This window comes from Rutidosis leptorrhynchoides, chromosome 1 (assembly GCF_046630445.1).
Source record: "Rutidosis leptorrhynchoides isolate AG116_Rl617_1_P2 chromosome 1, CSIRO_AGI_Rlap_v1, whole genome shotgun sequence".
NCBI classification, from domain to species: Eukaryota; Viridiplantae; Streptophyta; class Magnoliopsida; order Asterales; family Asteraceae; genus Rutidosis; species Rutidosis leptorrhynchoides.
The window spans coordinates 658,023,879-658,041,041 of NC_092333.1; the positions used below are offsets into that span (position 1 = coordinate 658,023,879).

Genomic DNA, 17,163 nt, shown 5'->3' on the forward strand with positions numbered 1-17,163 from the left:
AACAATTAAACAACATAACTTTTTGGTTAATGGTTTAGGTCTAAAAGACTTGTTCCAAACTAAGCTTGAGGGGGGATGTTAAATTTATTAATATAAATTTAACAAGCTTAGTTTCTTAATTTATTTTTTGTATTGTCTTCTTATTTGTGGTTTCTAGGACTTTTCAGGTGTTGTTATGAAAAGATCAAGAAACTTTGAGGACTGTAGCTGTCATTGTGTAAAGCTGGAGAAGTTCTGGACTGATAGCAGATTGCAGGCTTTATTTTGGGCTTAATTTATTATCTTCATGGGCTTAATTTATTATTTGGGCTTATTCAAGTGATCTGGAGGGCTAGAGTATAAAAGCTCTTTTATACCAATTTCTTTCATTAAGTTTTTCAGATCTGAAATTCGTTTTCATCTTTTCTCTCATCTAGGGTTTCTAGTTTATACAGATGAATCATCTTCTTGGTGATTCTATTTGTTATTTGTGAGATTTAGAGTTGTGAGATTGCAACCTTCTGTATTTGTGTAATAGTTTGAGAGATTTATTTTGTCTTCTGATGTGTGATAGTTTACTATTGAAATTGATTTCGTTTAAGAAGTGTTATTGTTTCTCTGGATTAAAGATTGTTACAAGTTTCTTCAGTATTAAGAGTATAAGAATATGTATAATAAATTTAATCTTATTAAGTAGATAAATTTAATTTTTAGTACCTTTTAGACAAAAAAAAATTAATTATAAAAAAATCAGTGAAAACCATTTAAACAAATGAACCTGGTCATTTATATATTTGAAAAAATATTATTGTTATTATAGTTTTGTTAAAGAAAAAAAAAGATTGTCTTGAAATTAATGTTGAAGAAAAAATTAAAAATTTTGAGAAAAAATTGAAAAAATTAAAAATTAAAAGGCAATCGTGTAAACTTATAAGTTGAAAAAGAAACTGGTTTATTATAAAATGAAAAGGTTAAAATGAAAAAATAAAATAAGGCTAAAGCGAGGTTTCGAAACCGCACTTCCCTTTGGACATGAGACACCAAATTGTTAAAACTAACATTCACTTCTTTTTATTTAGCCTACTGCTAAATTGTAGTATGAAACAAAATTGATGTGACATCTCAGACCATAGTGAAAAGTAATTGTATTATGTGTTTTAGTAAGCTTGTTTGGTTCGGGGACTGCATTCTAAGAGTACAGGGTGCTTGTCGTCAGTTTCACCATCGTCCACTACCGACACCGGCTTTCCGGCGTCGATCAACACCGCTGCGGCGTCAACTTCAGTGTCCGCCACCCAAGTTCGCGAACCCGACGCTGAAAACAAATCCCATTATTGACCGTTATAATTCAAATCTGAATTTTCCTTTTTTTTTCTTTAGTTTTTTTTTTTTTTTTTTACTATTTTGTTGTTTTATTTTTTGTGAGGGTTTTTTGTGGTTTTTTGCAGGTTTGATGAAGATGAAAAAGAAGGAAGTAGAAGATGTAAAAAAAATAGAGGCGTAGGTGGAGTGGAGAATGGTAGGGTTTATAATTTTGCGTTAAAAATATCTATTATGGGTTTTTAAATGAGATATATGTTTTTATTCATTTTCTAAAATGAACCTAAAACAAAAAATCTGGGACAAAATTATAAAAAATATGGATTGAACACATTTAATTTAATTATTTGAGTAAATTATGTTTGTTTTTGTATTTAATTTAATTTAATGTTGTTATTTAAATATATATATATAATAAAAAAGTATTAAAAAATAGAAAAAAATGGACACTGAAATGGATATTGTGGGTACGTCCACCCATGTCACTGTAAGTCAATTTTGACTTCCATTTTCGATACCGAAAATGAACACCGAAATGGACTACGGACACATGTGCTCTAATCAATTATCATTTTGCTCATTTTATAATCTTTTTTTTTTTGTGTGTGTGTTTTTTTTACTAACATATAGGTATATGTTAGTCATAAAGTCTTATTAGCTCAGCTACTATAACTCTAGTGGTCCTAAATCTACAATTCTATTCCGCGGGCTCAAGGCTCCCACTCAACTCTGATCCCCAACTACTTTTGTGTCTTTTCGAGCTCCCACTCGAACATGATCCCTCAACAATACTAGAAAGTTCAAGCCTGCTAAGACTTCCACCGCCTATCCTCCCTTCATCATCATTCCTTAGTGGGAATCTCAATGACTCAACCATATACATGGTTCCCGTCTTATACCCGCTAGCAATAATCCGACCGCTCATGATCACCTTCCACTGTTGGTCTTCAAACAAAACATGGTACCGTTCATTATCTAACTGCCCAACCGAGATAAACCTTCTGGTAAGCTTGGCAATGAACCTCACATTCCTCGGGATCCATTCATAACCAGGTATTTAAAGGATAAGTCACAAATTCTCGCAACATTTAGTCTTCTCCCGTCGCTACTCAACTATATCAAATTAAAACCTAAAACTTGATCATCTCGTTCATGTACGAGGTAGGGCCGCTTGAAATGTGGAACCCGAATCTAAAACTCAGTCAAGAAACTCCATAGCACAAAAGATCATCCTTTATCACTACCGTTGCTATGTTCTCGTCTCCCTTCTCATTCGGGCACCGCAACTTGAAATGACCAAGATGTTGACAGTTTCAACAAGTCATGTTCTTAACCTGTAATGATTTGATTCCCTTCAAGCTCTTGATCTGATTCTAACCGACCTCTGCATGAAGCACTCAAAAGTGAACCTGATATCCGTGTTGAATCCTTCTTCCTGATTCCTTCACTGAGAATTAATTCTCGGATCTCTTATAAATTCAACTTAGTAGTTTTAGATGAACCACTAACCGTTGTCATCGATCAATTCTCGGGCAATGAGGACAATAAGAACAACCCCTCCAACTCATCATCGAACTTAACCCCTACTGAATTTAGCCTAGTAAAAATCAGGTTAAACTCATTCATGTGATATATTGCTGAAACTCCTTGTTTTTCATCCTCGCATTAACCAGCTGCCTGACCAAGAAGACTTTATTCATAGCAGCAGGTTTCCCGTACATGTTAGGCATGACAGACAACATAGCCTCAGTCGTGGTTTTCCTCACGATGTTGTAGACGACATTCTTTGCCAGAGAAATTCGGGCTACTCCAAGTGCCTTCCTATCAAACAGTTCTCGATCCTTCTGCTTCATCACTTCAAGTTTAATACTAGTAAAAAAACGGATACAAAACCGTATGATACAACACGTCTTCGATGTGCATGGTTTAGAAGACAAATTTTGAACCATCAAACTTATTGATCCTAGCCGCGTTATTATCCACCATTGTTCGAGGTAAATCACTCATAACACGGGCTCTGACACCATTGTTAAGATTTGTGTACCCAAACAAGACCATGATAATCGTTGATTATCAAAACACCCCCTACATTTTATATGTGAGAAACAAAATCCTTTCCAAAACCGAACAACTTGTTGACCACGATAAGGCTCGCGTTTCGCGAAGCCTACTTCGCGATCTGTGAGGGTACCTCGAGTCGCGCTCTACAGTTCTCAAACGCGTTCTCCTTGGCTTCGAACGCTTAGACTCCTTTGTTCGCTTTTTGATCTTCCTCCTCGCGAACAAACACCAAGCTCGTGTTTCGCGAGCTCCTCCTCGCTATCCGTGAGGTGCTCCCGCTACAACTGTTTACGTTGTCGTTCGATCTTCACACTTAACAGATAATACATACAATACAGTCTATGTTCAGTTTTTTACTCAGACCCACTGATCCCTAAGTTGTAAGGGGCTTCCATTAGTCAATCGTAAAGTTATGGTTTCGTAATTGAAAAGGTGATTTTTTTTAAGTTCGAAAACAAAATTTATTTTAAAAATAAATAAATAATGCTAGGCTTCCATGTTTATACAGTTAAAGCATAGTTACAACTCATCTATCATACTAGAATAGAATAGAATACGTAAGACATCACATGCTCTATAACCAACCCCCTTATAATTGATTCCTCACATTTACAGATTCAACTAATTCACTTGTTTTTTATTAAAAACAGATCAAGAAATCACAGATCCTCTGTATCAATGTATACAAATTTTAAAAATATTAAGAATAAACAATAATAAAGCCAACAAAACAAATAAAATAATACATACGATAAACATAGCTTTTTACAAGCTCTGTAACCTTTCTAACAATTTCAATTCGACTCTAATTCCGTATAGGGAGAGGGACAAAGCAAATCAACGTTAGATAGTCGTATAATATTCTGCAAGGCTTTAAGAGATACCAACAGTCTTTCCAAGCAACCACAACACCAATGACATTTCAATCATCACTATAGTGTGGATTGAACTCCTATCCAACATAAATCCAAACACTGTTATCCCTGCTTTGTTGTTCTCAAAATACGTCACTGAAAAATATAACAAGAATCGGGTCAAGTATCAAAACAAAGTTTTAATTATAATCAGAGTATGAATATTTGGTTTAGCTGATTGTGAAAGTTGGAGGTACCTAAGGCTTGCCGTTTTTGGAACGAGATAGTACTGTAAGCATATGCAGGTATGAGTTTAGTGTTGTCTATCTCGTCGTCACTACCAACATATTCATGATCAGATGATGATTCATCGTGATGGAAAACTTGGTTTCCCATAGGATCTGTAGTCGGGGTTTCATTACTGTCTACGTCTGGTGCTTCAAACGACTCGATGGTTGCACACACATGCCACTTAGTAGCCAAACATGTCACACCTTGTGCCTTATGTGTGATCCTAGTCGCACTCCTCAGTAATATCATTAGCCCAGCTAGTAAGCTCACAGAAGCCAACTACACATTTTAAAATATAAAAAAAAAAGGTTACAACAATAAATGAACTAGCCAGAGTAATTATGCTGCTTGTTTGGCTAGGTTTGGAGTAATGGCTGTACTCGTTGATCTTTACATCCGTTTAATGGTATCATGTTTTTTCACAAAAAAAAAAAATAGTAATAAAAATAAAAAAGATAATAAATAATAAATAATAAATAATAAAACTAGCCACTAGCCATATAATATGCATTTAACTTACTGCAAGTTCACCAGTTTTGAAGATGCTAAGATCAGCTGTGGACCGGGTGGTGTCAAGTAGCGCGGCAAATTGACTAACCGTGACAATGATAAGGGCCAACAGTATAAAAACGCGGTACCTATGGCTTATGATACGCAAATGTCTCCTGATCCTAAGGTGTTCCCTTAACACGGACTCGACATCAGAGTCCACATGGAACACTTGAGCGAAATCTTGTAGACGGAGGATTTGGAGATGGCAAATAAGGCGGAAAAGTATACAAACAAGGAAGAAGACTATGGTTCTATAAAGCCAGGATCCAAGCTCCAAAGTGCATGCTACTACATTACTTATTATAACGTTTCCCAAGAACGGAATAGCGGTTGCACCTGAACTGTACCACCAGATTTTATATGCAGCCTCGGCGATAAAACATGGTGCCACAAATATGAAGAGTATTTTAAGTGAGCTCTGCATTTACACATGTAAGATACATTGTGTCAAAAACAACTAAACAAGGTTGCAAAACTTTGGGGAGTAATCGGTCGAGACTTTGGAATGAGTAATCGGCAATTCGAAGATTAGTGGGTGATTAATCGGATTCTACTTTTTATACATGTAATTATTAAATTTAAAATTTATATCTGTAAATATATTTACAGAAGAAAACCATAAACAAAAATATAAATTTTAAAATAATTGTTTAAAATCGTTCATTTTGTTCAACACTCAAAATTCTAGTTTAAATTCATGTTAAAATGTTGACCAATTTTAATAAGTAAATCCAATTTTGACTTGTGTAAAAGGCATGAGTGTTTAAAATATGAGAAATTAAAGTAACATTTTTAGAAATAATATAATTATATAAATATAATTACAACAATGTCCACTCTGTATCACTCTGTCATTCACCTAAGATCTCATGTTCATTCATAATTCATTCATACTCCCTAATTAATAACTCATAGCAAAAATAAAAAGAAAATTTTTTCTAACGACGTCCTAAGCTGTCTTTTAAGCGGCATGAAAGTGTTGTACAACTCATTAACAGTAAAAAAAAGAAAAACAATGTATACCAGTATGGCAGTATGTACAACATTTTTATGCTCCTTAAAGACAACCTAACACTAAGGGCCGTCATTTAAAAAGAAAAAGAAAAAAGACAACCCTAACCCTAAGGGCCGTCATAGAAGAAAAAAAGGCGAAAAGAGGACTTACATCAAGCTGATCAGTGTAACCCCGGCGAACGGTCTCGCTTTCATTACAAAGTTTATCAAAAAACAGAAATCTACGAAGTCCATAAAATCTAACAAACTGGGAGAGATAGATAAACGAAAGTGTAGCAATGCTAGTAAGAGACAACTGAACAAGGGTGTAGTAAGGCCTCTCGTGTCGATTATCACAACCGCTACATGCAAGATAGAAATGGGACAGGATAGGAATAACAATGGCGAATACAATGAAGACTAACCAAGACAGACAAAACGTGTAAGTCGTTGATTGATCAACGCACATCCAACGCAGCCATGATCTGAAACTGTGTAATTCGTCATAAGCGCTTGATTTTAAACGAGATATATCTTTTCGTTTTGATATCAGAGCTGCTGATCTGTCAGACTCCATGGCTGTTGGATGAATATGTTAAAATTGGTTTTGGGAATTCAATAGAATTTATAAAAGGAATTATTTTACTAACGTCCCCCTCAAGTTTAGGAATGTTTGCACTTTATGGCTTGCCAATGAAATTAATAATTCCACAAAAAAAAAAAAAAAAAAAAAAAAAAAAAAAAAAAAATAATGTTTGATTGAACTTATATTTGAACCTGAAATCTAAAGTTTATTGCGAGTATTTTTTTTATATGTGTTTAACAAAGTAGTCAAATCTATAATATGCATGACAAACAATAAACATGATGAATAATGATACTAGGTTTAGGTTATAAAAATAATAAGCTTAAACTCATATAAGTTCTAATAACCTCGTCAGTCAATTGGCTCAATTGGCTCACTAATCCTTCTCTATATTTAGTTTAGCCAATGGGTGAGGGGTGCTTTCTTAGCCCCCTATCTATTTTTTAGTATTGTGTGTTCGAGATGTCTTTTTTCGAGTTGTATTTCTCTTTATTCGGTTAGTTCCGAATGCACTCTGTGTAATTATTCGATTATTTGGTTGGTAATATAATTCACCTTGCTTTTCAAAAAAAAAAAAAACCTCGTCAGTCAATTAAACACACTCCACGATCCACAACTTTTAAGGTTTTCATTGAAGCGTTCAAATATTCATAAACGATTATGCGATTATACGATAACTAACAATCATAAGATTGTTAAGTTTATTATGATTTCAATACAAATATTTTTGAACATGTTAAAATATTAATAACAATTGTTTCTGTTGTTAAAATTGTCGGTATCATTTATTTATAAAGGATTTTATAGAGTTATAACTTTCGATATCATATTTTCGTACTCTTATAGGATACTAGAATCGCTAGTTTAATTGTCTGAACCCAATGTAAATGGTACACTAATAATCATGTTCTGGTTAACCAAATCGTTATAGTAGTCCTTTTACATAAACTAGTGAAATGACCAGTGAAATCACGGGTTTGTTTATACGAAACAATTTAATACACGTTTTAGGTATTAACTAAATGTAAATATTAAAGTCATTTATTTTAATGACCCGTTCGACTAAGAAACTTGCCGTTGTTTTTACAAATATATAGAGACATGTACTTTCGCATACATGTATAACGTAATTAATTTCGTAAAGAGAATTCATATTTGATTATTAATAATATAATAATTATAATTATAATTACTATAACAAAAATAAATAATAATAATAATAATATTAATAAAGTTTGCTCAAAGTTGATAATTTATATTTTTAATAATAATTATTAGTAATAGTAATAGTAAATGCATTTTGAAATTTTTTTATAAAATTAAAATACAATTATTATATAAAGGTTGTACAATATGCTTTAAAATTTGTAAATATGTTAGTGTTATGTTGAAGATTAGTATTTCTTTTTATAAAAGATTTTCTATTATTTTTTAGTTAAATTTAATATAAAATAATGACATCCTCAAAGATGTTTTAAAAATTTTCTTTTTTATTTTGAATTATTTTAATGCTTAAAAAATGTTTATTATGACATAATCATTTTAGAGATTTAATATTAACTATAGATATTTACTGTACTATCTATTTTTATAATTTTTTATAATTTCTACATAACATATATAATATCTATCTATTTTTGCGACATTTTTATTTTTAGTGAATATTAGAGTAGATTCCCCTGAAGAACAAGAACATAAGGTCTCACAGGCAATTTGTGAGTGGTACACATTTATTGAAGCCAAACAAAGCGAACATGTCTACCTATTATTTATTCAAAACTACGAGCTAATGTGTTTTGTTCAATCTGGCAAATTTAGCACTCAATTATTGATGATGAAGCTTACAAAATTATACTTTATCTTGAAAATAATCTAGTTTGTAATGTTTAAATTTGAATTATAAATTGAAATAAAATCAAACATATACGTATACTTTCAATGTCCGTCAGACGGACGCACCATTTTGCAACATATGCAAATCACGGTGACCATCGTTGTAAAAAAAAAAAAAGTTTAGTGGCTGAACCATCATTTTGGAACTGTTTTTATAACTATGTCAAAAAATAGTATAATGTGCAAAATGTTACTCCGATGACATTGTTTAGTGTCATCTATACTTCAAAAAAAATCTATACCTAAATGAAAAATGTGTATATACTTCAGTTTTTACCAAAACGATCACGTTATAACCCGATTAGTCGCTTACATTTGAGTAAAATTGAAACGCGTCGGTTTACAAGAAAGTGCCACTAGTGGAGTGGCCAAGCTAGGAGTGCTAAAGAAATGTTTATAATAATATAAATGTAATTAAAATCAATAATGCAGAACTAAATCAACATAAAGAAGCTGGTGATCGAGTATGCATATGCCACGAGGAAGCTGTTAGCTGTCTGATTATCAATTTCACATGCCATGTTACTTATAATTAATATTTTGTTTTGTTATAAGCATAACCTTAATCTTTATTAATTACATATATATTTTTATATTATTAAACAAAATGACACCTGCGTCTCCTAACACTTTTTTAAACCATAACATGCTAAACTTACAACATTATACTGTAAGTAGAAAAACTAACAATACATAAATAGTAGCTACAATTTTCTAGAATAAAAACTTTTATTTAAGAATATAATAACTTATTATAAACAATTACAATAAACAGTTTTTTATAATGAGTTTTATGATTGGCCATTAGCATCATAATAATAATTATTATTGGTGGTACAACTTAATGTATAACCTAGTAAATGGGTCCCAACCGTGACAATACTTACTCATTTGACTAGTCGTCACATCAGTACTTTCTTACTAGTTAAAAATTTAACCAAGGACTAAACACTTTCAACCATAACATACATTCTCTTAAAAATTGAGACCTAATATATTAATTAATTAATTAAATGTACAAGTATACATGCTAATAGTACAAGCATAAAAAACATATATGTCCGTCCTCAATTATGTTGAAATATGCCATGAAGCGGGGCAAAGGGAAGGAGGGTGACCGAGGGTTAGCCCGGGGCTAGTTGGTGCCAATGGCGCCCTCGAGGGCTAAAAGGAGGGCGGGGTTGATGTTAGCACATTGGGGGCACTCTAATAATTAATAGGATTTTTTAAATAACATGTCTTAATATTGTCAGTATGAATTAAATTAATGAAAAAAATAGTGAAACATAAATTGGTTATTTTCTAAAAAATAGCTAATTAAAGTTAATGTACAAGAGTTTCTTGCAAAATCTTAACCTCCTAAATGACAACCCTTATTACTAAAATGTGGATGAACCATTTGTCAACATAGCCCAACCCATAAAACGTGTCTTTTAAAATTGTTTTGTAATTGTAATTGTAATTTTGATTTTAAAATATGATAAAAATGATAAAGAAAACCTTATATAGAAGATCTTAAAACTAGTTATGTCAGTAGTTTACCATCGACAAAAAATAAAATTAATAGTTGTTCAATTTCATGATTCATAATTGCTAGTAAAAGACAAGAACTCTTGATTTAAATGGAGAATGGGGCAAGGCAACTTGATTTTCATCTTACCTTAGTTTTTGTATATGAAAATAAGACTTCGGTTAAGAGGTTAGGTTAAGGATTCAAGCCTGTTTTACACCGTTGAGTTACTAATATTCATGATGGTTGTACATACCATCATACCATGTGTCATTTTGGTTGATGAGATTTCACTAATTTACATATTAACTAATAGACATAAGTTATTAATAGTAATCAGGGGCATTTTCGCCTTTTCACTTTTTTTTATTATTTTAACTAAATTTCATTTTACGAACAAAGTCCGCCACACTTTTTTGAAAAATTCAAATCGACCCCCAAAATAGGGGGGTAAAGTGTCAAATAACCATTTTTATAAAAAAATCTTAAATAAACTCCACCCAAATATTCAACGGGTCATATCTTCTCGTTCGCAACGAGTTAAATTTTTCCGACAACACAATGTCACTAGCTATACGCAAAACGGACGCTTTTTAAAAAACGCTAAATATTTGGGGTACTTTTCATACACGTTGATTTTGCGTTAAATTTATAAAAGTCAACAATTCCATAACGAAACGCGGAGATGCACATATATTGTTAATTTAAAATAACATTTAAATCTCTCACGGGTTATACCTTTTAGTTCGACTCGAGTTGCGCTTCAACAACATCATCGTTAGCCACAAAATAATTTTACTAAACGCAATAAAATACATTGAAAACCGAACAACCGGCGCGAATCGAGGGTTCGATAACTAGTTATGACTGAAGGGCATCAAGAATAAGGGTGCATTTATATTTGAAAATAGTCAACATACCAAAACAATAGTGATCATACGTAATTACCTATTATAATTGTAGTTGTGTTGAAAAGAAAGGCAAGAATTTTGGTACAGAAACAACTAAATGTTTGTTGATACGGGATGTAGTCGAAATCTCATCAAAAAATACATTTTATTAAGAAGATTACCTAACTCCGAAATAGGAAGGAAATGCAATGAACAAGCAATTAAGCAAAGATTGGTTCCGCTTAACGAGATAATACATGGTTGATCAGCCAGAATATGGAATCATATATTTGTAACCATAGTTGATAACATGAGCACAAGGTTGAAAAAGACGCCGGGACCTTAGAACTTTGAGACGGGCGTTGAATGACGTTGACATTTTTATATACTCGTATTTTAAAGCCAAAAAACCTTCGTTGAACAATTTGTACCTATAATCGATGTTATCATTAATATAATACAAAATAGTAACACGAAACTACGTCAATTTTGAACGATTTTGATCGATTTGACCGAGTTTTAATCGATTCTAACTGAATTTATGACTTTTGACCGGTGTTGACCCGACCTTTGCCGCATTTGACCCGACTTTTGACCGTTGACCGACTTATTAGACGAAGAGACGGGGTCGAGACAGGCTAGTCACCAATAAGTCGCAACGGGCGCTTACAACACTGCATGACCATGGATAGGCCAGAAAGTGCCATAGCATTTCATAGGTGGTGACAAATATGGTTGCTACAGATGATGTCTCTAGGCTTGTAATGCCGTCACATTTTATCTGATGTGTTAAGTAAATTTACAAAGCTACATATAATAAATATGATAGTCAAAACTTTTTGGGAAGGAAAAAAAAAACAATTTATAACGGGATTAAAAGTCTGAACAACTTTTGATCCGTTTCTATTTGGTTTAGTTTAAAAACCAACTTGACTTGATTTCGCCAGAAAGGTTTGTAAATACTAAATACAACAGTAAAGGTAAGTTCTGGTGCAAAACCGACTTATAGCTGTAACTCGATACAAGTGATGAAGTGGTAAAGCTTTTAAAGATAAACCCAGAACATGCAAATATGCCAGGTCAAACACATACCATACCATATTTTGGCGAGTCAACTTTCTTCAATAAAAATCCATATGAACAAAACATTCACTAGAGGACAAAGGTCTACTCCAGTCCCACTATAGCCAAGGAAAATTAGAAAAATTTGCTTATGAAGAAAGATTGATATACTATATAATCCACAGAAGACATAAAAATATACAAGTAAAAAAAAAAAAAAAAAAGACACCACTAAGAATACAACCATGGCTGGTTTCACCAATATATGAATACAACCATGGCTGGTTTCACCTGAACATATCTAGGGCATCTACAAGTTGGTTTCAAGATGACAGAACCTCAACATTGTAAAGATAAACCATAAAGCCACATAATTCAGCAATACTTATACCTCACATCAGATAATGCACATTTATCAGTTTTCTATAATGTACAACATGAGGCAAGATACATGTCAACTTAATAACTATGGAGTGCATAAATCTACTCAAACCCTTTCATTAAGAATCCAGTTCATTTGCATTTATTCCTCATTTACTGTCCCTACCACGAAACAACTCATGGATGAAAACGCTAGGCAAGCATATAAACATGATACGTTATCAGCTACATATAGTCATCGAATACATTTAGGTTATTTAGAATAGAATCTACGGCAAAATATATACAGATAACACACGTATACTATTATTCGCTTAGAAGAACTGCTATATATGTTGTGTAATCAACACAAGAACAGCATCCTGAAGATCCTGAAAGTACAGGGTAGCATCCAAGAAGTGGAAAACAAAGTAAGAGATTATGTCATCAACAATGCTGATTAGTCAATAAACACCAAGGAAACGTAAATATGATATGTCGCTAAGATATTGAGCATTTATCCCTAATATGAGCATATTATATAACTGGGATTTATGTCACTAACAAATGTGAACAATGATAACACAAGGTTTGCATGTAGATTATGGTTAATGTTAGAGCATATCTGGGATTCTTTCATCAGGTATCAAGTAACTCAAGAAACATCTTTCGCATATCAGCTTTTCGGACAAACTAGAAGCAAAGCAAATAGATCAGCAAAACATAAGAAAGCAATGAACTTTTGACATAATTAAGATTTAAGATAAAAATCTAATTCAAGATGAATAAATTTGTTTCATGATAAAATATCCAATGTTCTTTCAAAATTCATAATAATAATAATAATATTGATATTTGATATTGATAATAATTAGAATAAACAAACAAAAACTCTCATCAGGAACACACAACAATCCCCATCCTGTTTTAATCCTAATGATAATGATAATGATAATGATAATGATAATGATAATGATAATGATAATGATAATGATAATGATAATACAGAGTATTACCGTATCATAATCTTCCTCTTAACTATTAAAATTTGATTTTTTTTGGGGATATTTAAAAAAACAAAAATTATAGTACAACATTTTTAATTTTAATCAAATAAATCATTGACCATAAAAGTCAAAGTCGAAGAGCTGTGCAGTGAAGATCATCATCATTACCACAATCATCAAACGGTGGCGGCATATTTAAATCGAATGATAAAAACGGTTTACTAAAAGAAGAAGAAGCAATTTCACCGAAGTCAGCTTTTTCCACATTTCCGTCAACAACCACCGACGATGAAGAATCACAATCGCTCCGACAATCATCTGGAAACACCGGCGGCCGCGGTAAAACAAAATCCGTTTTCACCGGCGGCGGTCTAGGTCCACTAAATGATTCGAGTGTACTGCTCAAACTGCTACACGTCGGCCGCTGTGGAACTGCAATTTGATGATATAACATGCCGTGATGATGATGATCGACAAACGGATTATGATTATTAATAAGGTGAGGGTTAGGGTTAGGGTTTTGATGATGATGATGATGATGATGATAAAAGGGGAAATTTGTTTTGGCTTTAGGTCCACGGAGATTTAAGGCGGCAGTATCGTAAGCACGAGCTGCATCTTCGGCGGAATCAAAAGTACCGAGCCAAACCCTAGTTTTCTTCCATGGATCTCTAATTTCAGCAGCGAATCTACCCCATGGTCTTTTTCGAACGCCTCTGAATCTGATTTCGGGTTTGGATCCGGATCCATCTGTTACTAGAACATCCGTGGTTCCTCTTGCTTTCCGCATATTTCAGATTTGAAGAATTGAATAAAATTATCCTCCAATTAGATGAAACAAAATGGGAAAAAAAAAAAAAAAATTATGAATTGAAATCAGAGGACGACTCTCTCCCCCTCTGTAATCGGGTGAGTCAATTTCATGAGAGATATAAATTATAGAGATGGAAAAAAAATGGTTTATCGATTTCTGAACCAATTTTGTTTTTGGGGTTGATGAGTTTTTCTCTCTTTTTTCTTTTCTTGTTTCGAACCCTATTCACGCCTTGTTCCTGTTTCTGCCCTATTTTTCTTTCTTCATTTTTATCGATTTTCTGAGCTTAGAATTTATTAATATTATCGAGGTGTAGTATGAAAAGACTAAAATAACCCTTTGCATCGGTTTAAAATTTGGCCCACGATTAATCAAACGATAAAATTGATAGAACTTACCAAAAAAAATATGAATTTAATGGCAGAATTAAAAGTTCTTAGCTTTTTCTAAGATAAAAAAAAAATTGCTGTATTGTAGGGAGTAAAACATGTTAACATATTTTGTTTTCTATTTATCATTATGAATAGTAAATTTATAATCATCCTTATAATTTTGTTTATGGTTTATGATATTAACCACATTATTGACAAAAATGTACAATTGTACACAACATTTTATACTTTTTTTTTTTTTTTGAAAGGCAACAAATTTATATATTAATGAAAAGCTCGAAGTACAATTACAAAGTGAAAACCAAAAAGACTCGAACAACCATTTAGATAGGATGCTAAGATAGTAACCTAATTAACTAGATGGAATACAACGATTAACAACACGAATTAAGACTTAAGAAGAATATTAGGACAATGTAGCCAAGTATGCCAATCGATGTGCCGCGACTTACACCTCTTCCCTATCCAATCGAAGCTCTTTACTTGAATCTCACATAAGGCCACCGAGGGAGTCCAAAACTTGTTTGAGAACACTTTTTGATTTCGGTTTTTCCACACTAAATAACCACAAACCCAACGGACCGTTTGCCAAATTTTGATACCCAAACTAGAAGTCACCGTATTGCAACTATTACCGAAGATTTCCCCGAACGAGAGTTGATTGAAACTATTGAAGCCCCACCATTCAAAAACTTTAGTCCAAATCTCTAACGAATTATTACAAAAAAGGAGGGCGTGATCAACCGTCTCGATATCCCCATCACAAACGGGACACCGAACCGAGTGAAGGTCGATGCCACGTTTATCAAGTTCAATCAAGGCGGGTAATCGTTTTTTCAAAGCCTTCCACAAGAAGATTTCCACCTTTTTTGGAGTAAAGTTATTCCGGAGCGTCTCAAATCGATTAGTACCCCTAGAGATAACTTTTGAATTAATTTAATCCGAAAGAATGCAAGTCTTGAAAAAGCCATTACCACTTGGTGTCCAAACCCATGAATCCCGCTCATCAGAATTTAACTTGACATCCACCAATAAATCGTAAAGTGTCTCAAACTCGCCTTTGACTCGTCCCGACGGCACTCTTGACCAGTCCCATGAACCGCAGCAAACCGACCCATTCCACCCCAGACGTCCCGAAACCGAAATATCAGGTGCAGCATCAAGTCTGTACAACCGATTGAACCGCAAGCAAAGAGGAGTATCCGTGAGCCAAGAATCATGCCAAAACCGAGTGTTATGTCCATCGCCAATTTTCCTGCAAAAAGAATTCCGGAACCCAATACCAAGTGCATCGATATGGGCCCCAGATTTGATAATACCCGACCAACAAGAGTTAGTAAGTTTAGTCGAAGCATTATCCCCCAACCCCAAACCGCCCGAATCCCCATAGATGCTCTGAATAACTCGAACCCACAAGGAGTTGGTTTCGGTTTTGAACCTCCACCACCACTTGCCGATTAGTGCTAAATTGATACTTTTTAGAGCCCCGAGATTTAGCCCCCCTCCTCGAAAGGAAGAAGAACTTCATCCCACTTAACCCACGAAATTTTGGAAGTGTCACTCGTCCCTCCCCAAAAGAAAGTACGCCTCACACACTCAAGTTTTTTAATCACACATTGAGGGGCACGAAATAGAGAGAAAAAATACAACGGTAAACTATTGAGAACCGACTTGATAAGAGTCAAGCGACCACCAAATGACATCGAACAAGCTTTCCAATCCGCAAGACGTTTATTGAATTTATTCACTACCGGCTCCCAACTTTTTTCCTTATTCATGTTCGCACCAATCGGTAACCCCATATAAGTACATGGGAATTTTCCCATGTTACACCCGAAGATATTTGCCATGGCTTGAACTTCACCATCATCAACATTAATCCCGAAAAGGTTACTCTTCGAATAATTCACCTTAAGGCCCGACGTTCGTTTAAAACACTTAAGTAACAACATGAGGTTATTAATATTCCCAGCACTCCATGCCCCGAAGAAAATAGTATCATCCGCGTATTGAAGATGAGAGATAGGAATTTTATCCTTACCAATATTCACTCCACAAAAACTACCTCTAAACACCGCATTCTTAGTTAACAAATTCAACCCCTCGGCCGCCAAAATAAAAAGGAAAGGGGATAAAGGATCTCCTTGTCTCACACCCCTTTCTAACTTAAACTCACTAGTAGGGGAGCCGTTAACAAGAATTGAGATGGAAGCCGACTTTAAACACGAAAGAATCTAATTCCTCCATTTTAAGCCAAAACCAAGAAGTTGCATAATTTCAAGAAGAAAATCCCAATTGAGACAGTCGAAAGCCTTCTCAAAATCAACCTTAAAAACGAAACTTTTTTTCTTTACTTCTCTTCAAAAAATCAAGCGACTCGTTTGCAATTAACGCCCCATCCATAATGTTACGCCCTTTAATGAATGCACTTTGCTCATAACCCACTAGAGATGGAATCACTTTCCGAAGACGATTAGAAAGTAGCTTCGCGATAACTTTATAATAACTACCAATTAGACTAATGGGTCGGTAGTCATTTAAAGTTAAAGGATCCAGTTTTTTAGGAACGAGCGTGACGAAAAAAGCATTACAACCCTCT

The 17,163-nt window shown here is 33.7% G+C and overlaps 2 protein-coding genes across 2 annotated transcripts; both read right to left on the minus strand.

Annotated features, from left to right (window-relative positions):
- Positions 1-4,233: 4,233 nt before the first annotated feature.
- On the minus strand, positions 4,234-6,627 carry LOC139850211 (uncharacterized). Its single transcript, XM_071839798.1, has 4 exons — positions 6,223-6,627; positions 5,026-5,475; positions 4,472-4,784; positions 4,234-4,370 (listed from the first exon to the last, which is right to left on the minus strand). Exons 1-4 carry the CDS (start codon positions 6,625-6,627, stop codon positions 4,234-4,236), a joined length of 1,305 nt encoding a protein of 434 aa, XP_071695899.1.
- A 6,706-nt stretch (positions 6,628-13,333) lies between these two features.
- On the minus strand, positions 13,334-14,253 carry LOC139885841 (ethylene-responsive transcription factor 3-like). Its single transcript, XM_071869595.1, has one exon. It carries the CDS (start codon positions 14,146-14,148, stop codon positions 13,486-13,488), a length of 663 nt encoding a protein of 220 aa, XP_071725696.1. The 5' UTR covers positions 14,149-14,253; the 3' UTR covers positions 13,334-13,485.
- Positions 14,254-17,163: the final 2,910 nt, after the last annotated feature.

Bases quoted from the DNA above. Each gene is read 5' to 3' on its own strand.
- LOC139850211 (XM_071839798.1), bottom strand. From the start codon at position 6,627: ATGGAGTCTGACAGATCAGCAGCTCTGATATCAAAACGAAAAGATATA. The intron at 5,476-6,222 runs GTAAGTCCTCTT...GTGTAAATGCAG, and splicing joins GTTACACTGATCAGCTTGAT to AGCTCACTTAAAATACTCTT. The intron at 4,371-4,471 runs GTACCTCCAACT...TATATTTTTCAG, and splicing joins CCAAAAACGGCAAGCCTTAG to TGACGTATTTTGAGAACAAC.
- LOC139885841 (XM_071869595.1), bottom strand. From the start codon at position 14,148: ATGCGGAAAGCAAGAGGAACCACGGATGTTCTAGTAACAGATGGATCC.